This window comes from Etheostoma spectabile, chromosome 13 (genome assembly GCF_008692095.1).
Source record: "Etheostoma spectabile isolate EspeVRDwgs_2016 chromosome 13, UIUC_Espe_1.0, whole genome shotgun sequence".
NCBI lineage: Eukaryota > Metazoa > Chordata > Actinopteri > Perciformes > Percidae > Etheostoma > Etheostoma spectabile.
This window is the reverse complement of record NC_045745.1, coordinates 11,275,690-11,287,506: the sequence shown is the minus strand read 5'-3', so window position 1 is coordinate 11,287,506 and position 11,817 is coordinate 11,275,690. Positions and strand designations below refer to the sequence as shown.

General features: G+C 42.6%; 1 protein-coding gene across 2 annotated transcripts; it reads left to right on the top strand.

Moving 5' to 3' along the window:
- The first annotated feature begins 6 nt into the window (after positions 1-6).
- LOC116700199 (E3 ubiquitin-protein ligase CBL) lies at positions 7-11,811 on the top strand. 2 transcript variants are annotated; one of them, XM_032533190.1, is made up of 12 exons: positions 7-128; positions 538-659; positions 832-969; positions 1,801-1,888; positions 2,133-2,264; positions 5,292-5,498; positions 5,862-5,978; positions 6,523-6,812; positions 7,589-7,756; positions 9,524-9,627; positions 10,047-10,229; positions 11,468-11,811. In XM_032533190.1, the coding sequence occupies exons 1-12, from the start codon at positions 45-47 to the stop codon at positions 11,800-11,802; spliced, it is 1,968 nt and encodes a 655-aa protein (XP_032389081.1). In that variant the 5' UTR covers positions 7-44; the 3' UTR covers positions 11,803-11,811. The 2 variants fall into 2 exon arrangements, with proteins under 2 accessions (XP_032389081.1, XP_032389080.1); XM_032533189.1 differs by having other exon boundaries at positions 9,521-9,627.
- The last annotated feature ends 6 nt before the right edge of the window (positions 11,812-11,817 follow it).

Here is an 11,817-nt window from a genome sequence, read left to right as displayed (position 1 = left end):
AGGCTCTCCACGAATTCCACCCCATCAGCTCGGGCTTGGAGGCCATGGCTCTCAAATCCACCATCGACCTCACCTGCAACGACTACATCTCTGTCTTTGAGTTTGACATCTTCACCAGGCTCTTCCAGGTAAGGAGGATTTAAGAGTTTAGAGAATCAAAAAAATATGCCGTGTGAAGTTAAAAAAATATATTTCCTGCCTTTGGTGGTAGTTACTGTAAATATTTCATCAAATCAAATTCCTGTCTGGATTAGGGATGTTAATAATTAACCAAATAGAATTTTGATTAGTACTATCAGTTAAACAATTAATATAATTTCCTTTTAAGGAGTAATACAAGTTTGTTGCATTGTTGGTGCGTTTGTGGGTGGGGTTGTGACTCAGTTGGCTGCTTCTCTATTAACAGTTAATGAGGATTGGCCATCAGATAAAATCAAATCTAAATTAGCATCCCTAGTCTGAATAATCAAAAATGTGGGTAAGAAAGCAGAACAAAAGTTGCGATCTAATTAGGATTTTGTTTTGTGTGTTGTGTAGCCATGGTCATCTCTTTTAAGGAACTGGAACAGTCTGGCAGTCACACACCCGGGGTACATGGCCTTCCTAACCTACGACGAGGTCAAGGCTCGACTGCACAGGTTCATCCACAAACCTGGCAGGTGAGACACAGACGAGCCCTTACAAAGACATGAATCATGATTTTAAAGTTTTGGATGGGTTTAAGGAGGGATGGGATTCCCAACTGCATTAAACATACTGTTACAATAATAAAAAAATTAAAAAAAACTGCCAGTCTGCACTATTGGTTGAGATTATTGTTTTCTCTCTCAGCTACATCTTCAGGCTGAGCTGCACTCGGCTGGGCCAGTGGGCAATCGGCTACGTGACAGCCGATGGGAACATCCTGCAGACCATCCCCCATAACAAACCACTCTTTCAAGCCCTCATTGATGGATACAGAGAGGGATTGTGAGTCCCACTACAACGCAGTGTCACCAATGTATACATTTTAGGGTACAAAACATGTATTGGTTGCATTGCTAGAATTGCAAATAACGAAACCGGGTATCAAGACAAGAGGCTCTTAAACATAGATATAAAACAGACTACACTACAGATCAGAACAGGGAATCTTCAGATAAAGCCATGGTGTACCCTGTAGAGATTTATCACTGGTAGAAGGAAAAACTCAAAAAAATAAATAAAAACAATCAGCACGTAGGAGAACTTATTTTCTTGCAGTCATATATTACAGCATGCATATTGTTGCTTCACTGAAAATATATCTTTAAAGTATCAAACATTCCTCCACTGAAAGGCAGCAGTAAAAGCTTGTAGCTTGCTCCTTGGTGGTGGCCAGCAGCTGTTGTCCACTTGGAGTGGTTGACATGAGGATACAAACATAAAACATGTCCATAGAAACTTCTCACACCTCCTGCAGCACAGTCCCCTTCTTTTACTTTTGATCCATATCTTCAGTATGTTGCAAACACTCATCACTTTACAAATAAGTTGCTAAATATGCAGCTTAGTGTGACACAGAAATAAGATATTTTAATGTTTAAAGCCAACATCAAGTGGACGTGAGAGCAGTTTAAATACGTGTCACCATTCAGCCGAGGCGGGGATTCTTGATTTTAAAGTGGCTCTAATCCATATTTTAAATTAATAGAAACAGAAGGTTTCCGCGTATTTTCGGTCATTGTTTTAGGCTTTACGGCTAAGTTAAGAAACCTTACACTGTGATACTAATATGTGTGTGTATGTGTGTGTCTTTTTACATGTGCGTTGGTTCTCTAGCTATCTGTTCCCAGATGGTCGTACACAGAACCCAGACCTAACAGGGCTGTGTGAACCTTCTCCACAGGACCACATCAAAGTTACTCAGGTTGGGCCTTGTTCGTTTCTCATCTGCAAGCTGCTTGTGCCTCAGAAATGCTGTTTTAACACAACTGTAGTATTCACACTGCAAAAGAAGCATCAAGGCCAATCAGTGCCCCCATGTATTTCTACAATATACACTGTAGGCAATGGATACATAAAACCCTCTAGGTTGAAAATGACTTGACTCGTAAGTTAACAACTATGATCTTATCATATAAACAACCTGTGTCTCCTCTTTCTCCCTGCAGGAGCAGTATGAGCTCTACTGTGAGATGGGCTCCACTTTCCAGCTCTGCAAGATCTGTGCAGAGAACGACAAGGATGTGAAGATCGAGCCCTGCAGACACCTGATGTGCACCTCCTGTCTGACTGCCTGGCAGGTGAGGCTGCATGCACACTAGAAAGTGTTATTGCTTTGTTTGCTGGCAGCGCTGTAAATCCAAACAGTCAATCTTTCTTCCTCACTGCTGTAAATATGTATTTAATAATTTAAACTTCATATAATATATACGTCAACATAATTTAAAATCATCGATTGGCATGAGATCTCCAACTGTTGACTTTACTTACCCGTAATTTAGCAGGAAGCTTCCCCTTTTTTTTCTTATCTGATCTCTTCTTTAAATTTGCTTTTGATGCCGTTTATTGCTAAAGCAAACTTCCTCCATGTCAATTTGTTTTCTGGCTTTTATTCAGAATAACATGCATTTCCCCAGCAGTAATTCAAATCAGTACAAGCAGAAACTTCTGTAATTTTTTTCCATTTGCTTCCTTATTGCATGCAAATGTTTTGGATCACTGTGAAGCTAGCGTCAATAAAACTTTCACAATAGAAGCCTACCAGCTGCTTATAGGGCATAAATGTAAATGTAAATGTTCTGTATTTACATAGCGCTTTTCCAGTCTTAACGACTACTCAAAGCGCTTTTACATCTACAGGAAACATTCACCATTCACACACATTCATACACTGTGGCCGAGGCTGCCATACAAGGTGCCACCTGCTCATCAGATAGACACTCACACACATTCACACTCCGATGCGCAGCACCGGGGGCAATTCGGGGTTCAGTGTCTTGCCCAAGGACACTGCAACGTGGGACTGCAGGGCAAGGGATTGAACCACCGACCTTCCGATTGGCAGGCAACCGCTCTACCACTCTCATCTTAAATTTTAAGCTTTTTACAATTGGAATTTGAGTTACCATGATCGATTTACAAATGCAGAAATTCACTGACAACAAGGGAATGCACTAAATGGCTAACATTAAGAGAACTAATGTCCTCAAGGTTTGTCTAACTCAAAGAAGTCCTCTCGAAAGAACCCCTCGCTAGTCCAACCAAAAACAACAAAACAAATAAAATAAGTTTTTTTTTTTTTTTTTTTTTTTTTTTTGAATCAGCAACAGCCAGTAGTGCATTGCAATAAATGGGAAAAGAAACCACAACACCAAAAAAATCAAACTCACCGGATGCAGAATTGGTAATCTGGCCTTGGTTGTGTTTCAGTCCTCTGCTCAATAATTTTGTCCTCAACAGGCTGAATTCCTTGTCACATCACACGGACGAGGTAAAATCAAAAGGAGCTAAATAGTTTTTTCGTTCGACTGAAGGCTACATAACTTCTCCGTCTACCTCCAAAAGCGTTTCCCTTTCCCCCCCCACCCCAAACAATTAGGCTCGTTCGAGATGAGCCAGGTTGCGCAGAATCGATCACCGGCGATCGGCGCCGTTGCATGCCGGTTAGATTTTGTGTCCGACTTGATCCCGACTGCTCTGACGTCATGCACACGTGGGCAACGGAAATCTCACAAGAGCAAGGCGGTCGCAGTTTGAGCGCAGGCGGCGGCTTTTCACCGACTGCAAGAGCCAGGCGGACCCAGAGCATGCTGGAAACGCCGGCTTCTCAGCTGATTAACACCTGATTGGTTTACAACATGATGACGTTTTATAAACTTTTTCATCGTTTTTGAATCGGAGCGATTTTAATTGCTCTTGTCTGATTAAGACTTATTCTGTCAGAACACCTGCTGTGTGGCTGATAGAGACGTTTAGAAGTCAGAGAGACTAAATCTGATCAGATCACGTATCATCTACAGTGTGTTTTTATAAAATCAGCAACAGATGCATGTAGAGCACTTTGCCAGCTACTCTGTCATAATTAAAACAATGGAGACTGTGTACCAGCTGGTATGTGGGTCTGGTTAATTTTATTAAATCGAATCGCACCACAGTGTTTTCATCAACTTCCTGTCCAGCCTGAAGGCGGTGGATCGGCTGGAAACTGTCCGACCTTACCACAGCTTTTTGTCCCGCCCCCCGCGCTGCAGATGCTCTCGTCCACTTTACAGGCGAGGCGCAGTTCATCTCGAACGAGCCTATTATCTTCCCTTTGTTCTCAGGGCCACGCCCCTTACACCTGTGATCCTGGAGGAAACGAATCACCTGACCAGTGTTAGCTGTAACAGACTATGCACGGCAAACATAAGTAAAAGCATTGGTGCGCAACTCTGTTACTCTTAGTGTCATAACAGAAATGGCATTCTCACTTACTAATCCAAAAATTAAAACTATTTTACTTTTCTTTTCTTAAGATCAACGTTTTTCAATGTAAAGCTGCTGTTGGTGAGATTCAGCCCTTTCAGTAGTTGTTACGTGGTCAATATGCCCTTCACTTCTTCACTTCCTATTAAGAGGCCAACGATTTAATTCTGAACCAATTATTGATGCATCTCGATGCAACCATTTTTAAATAATTTTTGACACACACAGTATGTGTCACACAAGTTTTAATTAAATGTTTGTTTCCTGAGGTTTTTATTTTGTAGTCATTCCATGGTTAAGCCTTTAACATGCTTGTGAAAGTCGCCTCCTCTCACAGTGATCTTCTATATCAGAGGCTCAGTCATGTTTAAAGGTGGAGAATCGGCTTCTTAGAACATGAAACATGAGGTGGTCTGATGTAATGTGATAAAGTAGATCAGCCTTTGTGTTCTGCCTAATTATTTTATGTGTCTTATTAGATAATGTGTATGTGTACACAAAACGTATTTTTGTGTTTTTTTCTGCACTTTTGCATAACTCTACGTTGTTGTCCATTATCCTATCCTCTTTCAGTCACTCTTGTACATGTCTGGAGACAGTACATTTTCAATAATTAATTAATAACTTATCATATTAACTTAGCATTGATTTGTTCTACAGAGAATCGCGATGCATCTAAGAATCAATTATTTTTCCCACCCCTACTTATTGGTAGTTTGAAAGTTCCCTGTTCCTCCCTTTGGGCTCTCCCGCTGTTAGAGAGACACGTACAGCTGTAGTTAGTGTTGGAGCAAAAATAAAGTGTCTCATGTCTGACAAAGGCCCCTCACATTTAAACGTTGCTTTCTGTGTGTATGTATCAGGAGTCGGAGGGTCAAGGCTGCCCCTTTTGCCGCTGTGAAATTAAAGGCACGGAGCCCATCGTGGTGGACCCCTTCCACCCGAAGGCCAGCGTGGCTTCCTTTGCCGGTTTCCAGGGGTCCAGCAGAGCAGAAGCTGCCGCCAATGACGAGGAAGACGACGATCGCCTGGAGGACCACCTTCTCATGAGCAGGCTGGCCTGCACAAAGGTAAGAGGATCACATACAAAAGGTATAAATGTCAGGACAGACGCACAGATTTATTCTCCGGAATCCATGTGGGATCGTCTTAGTCCCTGCTGACTGAAATTGGCTGCTGTTGAACTTTCTCTTTGCTATTAGTTAGATTGTAGTAGTGGAACTGAACTCTCATTGCTTTGTGCCATGAAACCTCTCTAAATGTGTGTGTGTGTGTGTGTGTGTGTGTGTGTGTGTGTGTGTGTGTGTGTGTGTGTGTGTGTGTGTGTGTGTGTGTGTGTGTGTGTGTGTGTGTGTGTGTGTGTGTGTGTGTGTGTGTGTGTGTGTGTGTGTGTGTGTGTGTGTGTGTGTGTGTGTGTGTGTGTGTGTTTGCAGGTAGAGCGCCCGCCATCTCCAATGTCTCAGCTGCCTCCGGTGCCCCCGCGACTGGACCTCCTGCAGCAGAGACCCTCCAGCTCCCACAGCGTTCAGGCTCAGGGAGCCACAGCCAAGGTAAGCGTGTGTGTGAGAAGAACCGCGTTTTAACAGGGAGTTAGGGCCGATGAATGCATCTGCGTTAAATTGATGCCGTAGGTACGTACATACAGTATGTACCTGGAGATACCAACCTTACACCAACCCCCCTACTCATTTCCGATGTTCTCCTTCTCCATGACCAACAAGAAATCAAGGAGAGGGTTAACTTTTCCTGCTACAGATTTCTGACCGTGGTCAGAAATTACAGGGGAGACTCTTTGTTTCTCCCACTTTGCCTCTAGAGTCGGTACTCGCTCCGAAGCTAATCCCTGTCACTCTCTCACCTGCTCTACCACTCACTCTCCATGCACACACACATGCCAGCCCTGCTATTCTTTTAAAAAGATCAATGCACACACCAAGCCTCTGCAGAGCCATAAATCAGCCTTTAGATGGTCAAGCCTACTTACCAAATCTCTAATCTACTGACAGCTGCACTAACACAGTCAACATGAGCTCCCTATCAGTAAAGAAGGATGTTTGTCTACGATGTCACCATCCACTCTTATCTCCATGGCAGATTGCAGCCACTCACAGAGACAAGCCACTACCTCCGCCTCCAGCCCTAAGAGAGCTGCCACCTCCTCCCCCCCCAGAGCGCCCCTCCCTGGTGGGCCAGGACTCCAGATTCCAGAGGAGACCCCTGCCCTCCACCCCCGACCAGCCCGCCTGGGCTTCCAACTACATGGTCCCACGTCCGGCAACCAAGGCCCTGTCGGCCTTGTCCTCCACTCCTCAGAGCAATGGAACAAGTGGAGAGGGAAGCAAACCCCAAGCAGCTACTAATGCTATCTACTGCCTGACTGCAAGGTACGGCGCTCTGCTGTTGGGAGGAGCAATAGATAGGTAGTTCTGGTCACATCAGGAAGGAAGAACAAATGGCTGTAAAAGGACAAGCTCAAGTAATGCTGCCATAGGGCAAAAGTATATTTACAATTTTTCGTATTAAGTCATCGTGTGACCACATTGTTCTGGACAGACTAGCAACAGCTGTTAAATATGATGTTTCCATTTTAAGCCATAAATATGTGAGGAAGTGAGTCAGATCTTTTACAATATAGGGCATGATGTGCAGCATCTAACACTGACATTTACTCTGTTTGGATTTTAAGTACCTTTTACACGTTGCTGGAATACAGTAGACAAATGCACATACACAAAAATTGCCCGTCTTCTTAACAAAACAAAAAATACAGTTTTCCAAAAGTTATGCTTAGGTGCAGAGTACAGAAAGTACTTGTATATGGAATGCAGTATAACCACATCAAAAGTAATCAGTTTGTCCATTTTAAAGTCTGTGTTTACTAATGGATGCAAATACTGTGATAATAAAAACTCTAAACTCAATTCCCTAACTTAGCTATTCCCCAATAGCCCTTGTCTGAAGAAGGCTGGGGGAGACAGCTGAAAGCTTTGGGAGTGAGTGAGTTTGTATCACAGTATAGTCAAGACTGAACCTCCACGCCTACGTTTTGTGTGTTTTTGTGACCTCAGATCTTTTAAAAATGACAGAACCTTCTTATGAACCACAAATGGAAAAAGTCAAGACAATCCCATCATGCTTTGTGTTTTCTATATATTATCAGATCTCTGCCAGCATCAGCAGTGTCGAGCGGGGAGAAGCCGCCGTCTGACTGTGAGGAGAATGAGTACATGAGTCCCACCTCTCTCCCAGCCTCCGGTGCCCCCTGGGTCGTAACAGGCTCCTTGGTGCCCCCGCCTCCGGCCCAGGCAAACCACCACAATGACATCAGGTAACCGGGAGTGATGAAAATGCTCACCGTGGACATCCATTGTCCTGGAATTTGTTTATATTTTTAAAAGAAAAAGATTTATCAAGTGTTTCAGTGTAGAAATTTGGCCCTTGGGCCAAAGTGTTGAGAATTGCCATAGAACTATGAGTCTAACTTTTAGGCCTAACAATTAAAATAAAATAGAACAATTTTGGTTTAACCTAGCAAGACTTTGCACAGCTTCCAACTTTTTTTTCACATATGCAAGACCTGTACAACGACTTTGTGTTGAATCTCCTTTCTTTGCTTGTCAAACAGCACATAAGAAATGATGATGTAGGTCACGCTATAGCCGCTTAATGCTGTGTATCCAACAGGGCTGCACAATTAATCGCAATTGTATCGAAATCGCAATATGGACTAGCGCAAAATCCAAATTGCAGGGGGGGCGCAATATTTGTTGAAAGGTAAAATATGTGTCAAACCATTCTAAAATGAAGTATTGGGGTGCTACAGAGACGTCCCGGTCTCCAAATCGTATCCTACAGACTAAAGAAAACATATTTGTTTGGTACAGATCCTCACAAAAAAATCACACTTCAATCTTTTAAAAATTTTTGTATATATATTTTTCAATGAGAATGATATTCCCTCCAATATTGTGAATCGAATTGCAATATCAGTCAAAATAATCGCAATTAGATATTTTCCTATTATTGCGCAGCCCTAGGATCCAATACGATCCAGTGGAAATGGAAGTATCAAAAACTCCCCAGGTCCTGAAAGATTCAGAAAAAAGGGCTGCGAGAGGTAACGTGGGAGTTCCAAAACATATGGGAATTGTAAAGGGGAAGAAATAAAATAAATACTCCATTGAGATGTCAACGAAATGTAAGTTAATGTAATTTATCACTTTTCAGGAAAAACGTTGATTGGAATTATCCTAAATCGGGTTAACTTTTAGTACGGATACCTTTCAATCTAAGGAACCTGATACTGATGACTCACTAGAGATGATTAGACTATATTACACATTTTTAAGGGAAATCATAACTGGATTTTGTACATGCAGTAATACCGGCCTAATTGCTGCCGTGATGTATCTGAGCAGTGGTTTTGGTTCTGTCCACCAGAGGGCTCTGGAGCCTCAGTTGTGTTTGTCCATGGAGATCCCATTCCTAAACACACAATATGTTCTTATGCGTTTCACCTCCTTGAGTAATTAATTTTAGAGGAGATGACACAAATGCAATGTTTGACAAGCAGGCAGCGATGTTTCTCAACTTGTTGCTTCGATGTAATGAGTCAAGACTACTGGAAGAATGTATGGAAAAGCTTTTGAAATTTAAAAAAAAAGAGAGCTGTATGTTATGGTGCGAGCCTAAAAACGGTGAGACACGCAGCGGCAACACTGGGTGTATGCAAAATTGATGCAGCTTGAAATTCAGTACCATTGGATTCATTCAAATCTTAGTACCATTAGTGATATTTTTGAGTTGGAAAGATTAAAAAGACTTGTCATCAGAATGTGTTTTAGATCCACTGAAATATCCCTAAAAATGTCCATACATCCGTTCATATATTGGTCATAATATATTCAGACCTGTGATAAACAGTTTTCACCTAAAAATGGGTTGTTTTATTGACCTTTTGCTTTATTCTGTTTCTATTGCTCCTAATCTTAATTCCAGGGACTTTTTCTTGAGAGAGGACTAGATTTTGTGTAAGGACTCGACATAAAGAATGACTATTAATATCACTCCAAATGATTTCTCCGTTTCCCAGCAGTGAGGCGGATGACATTGACTCTCAGGACCCCCAAGTCTACGAGTCCATGTGTATTATCCAGGCCCAGGCCGGCTCCTCGGAGACGGCACAGGCCCCTGACCTGGGTAACATTCACACTGTCCTAAGGGGAAACAAAGGGGAACATTTTACAGTTTTATTCGTAAACCTATTCTAACCCTGGTGCTGCTAATATTAATCTACGTAAGTTTTTTGAAGAAGAGGCACTCTAATATTTTAGACAATCATGACACTGTAAGTCGTGTCCTCCTGGTCACACATAATGATGAATTTGGTTCAGTAATACTGTTTTACCAATAATAATAATTCCTGGGAAATCAGAGAAACTCTTGAATGACTTCAATAAATACAGATGTAGTACATAAAGTGAACATGGGTACGGGAGGTACTGTTTATTTCACGGCTGTTGTATTACAATGCCATACATTGTACAGGTGTTTCTGTTTCTATTTTCTTTATGTGAACTGCGTATTGTGTATTGACTACAGGTGCTTGTTTTTTCCAGACCACCTTCAGCATTCAGCTGCTGTGGCCCCCCTGGTCACGAAGGAGGAGACCAAGGAGGAGGAGATTTATGACTGTCCCAGACCGGTCGTCCATCCCGCCCCCACCAAAAGAACCCTGTCAGATATCAGCGGCCCCTCGGGGCCCTTTTGCACTCTCAGCATTGACAGTGACGTAAACACCAGTATGTATTTCTACAAGTCCTTATGTTTGCTGTTTTAAGGTGGAGTGCCTCCTGCTGTCTGGCTACATAGGCAAAAACCCGAACGTTTCATCTTAGAGGTTATTCCGTCTTTGGCTAAAGCTAATAGCCAGCCATCATTGACTATGTTTACAGGCACATAATATTTCATTTTTTGCCCTTATTCCAAAAAAGACAATAATTGTACTAAGCTGTTAACCTGGCAAATTACTTTCCTCTAGATTAGATTAGATAATACTTTATTTATCCCAGAATGGGAAATTCCCTTGTAACAACAGGAGCATTTCTACAGAAAAAAGCAAACCAACAAACAGGCAAACAACAGATAATGTGCAAAAAGTATATTTTAACGGCTGTGTACATGCAGCCGTTAAAATATTTTTTTGAAAAGGTTTCCTGCTGCTGGCTGACTTGTTTGAAGGTGTGAACACAGCCTTCATTCCTTAAACCCCCTCAGGGTCAGGATGGTGAGATTTAAGCGTATCACAAAACCTGGTGATATCCAACTCTTAATAATGTTTAGAAGTAGGTGTGTTTCTTTTGGCCATGCATCTCTCCGCCCCGCCTAGCAAACTGTTGGCTTGTTTACAACGAACAGATCTGACTGCAAGCGGCAAGATGCTGTATCACAAACTGAGGTAAAAAACAATTGAGACATATATTCAGAATATGTTGTATACATGTCCAAAAAAAGCTCTTAATTCCCGAAAAAAAATCAGCACATTCAACATGTCTTTATCAGGAACTAAACAGAGCTGATTTAACAGAACTTTAATGGATGTCTTTCACATCTACAGCAGTCAGATTCACTATGTTCACTCAGAAGGAATCACTGCACATGGGAAGGCCTTTTTAATTGACATTTTGAACATGTTCATAGGGTAAAAACACATTTAAAACTTGCCCTTTTTAAAGCCTGTTGGGTGCTAACTCTAGCAGGAGGATAACTCGGTGTAGACAGCACTTATTGGTTTTGTTTTCTCTCTACTAACAGACCTCCAAATGTAAAAACAACAGAGCTACGTATTGAAATTGACCGGAATTCTCCTTTAAGCGTTTCCATAAATCATAGATTCACAATCTACTAGTGCGCATTAACTCTGTGTTCACTGCTCTGGAAGCCAAATGGACCAATACACACCAAACCCTTCTGTAATCTTGACTCCAACACAATGTTTTCCCGCTCTTTGATAGTTGTCTACTCACCCGTGTGTTTCCAGGTTTGTTTGCAGCAGCTGTCGACCCTGAACGTCCCCCCAAACCTCTCCCACGGCGAGCCAACTCGGACCGGCGACCTCGGCCTGTAAACCGGGAACTTCCTGCAGCGTTGCCAGACCTCCCTGGTCCCTCCACCTCCGCCCCGCCGCCTCCTCCGCCGCCTGCAGTCCCTGGAAGCCAAGCCCTGAACGGGGAGATTGAATGCCTGATGTCCCAGGGCTACTCCATCCAGGACATCCAGAAAGCCCTGATGATCGCCCAGAACAATCTGGAGACGGCCAAGAACATCCTGCGAGAGTTTGTCTCCATCCCCTCCACGGCACACATCGCCACATAGTCGCTCCAGGTCCGC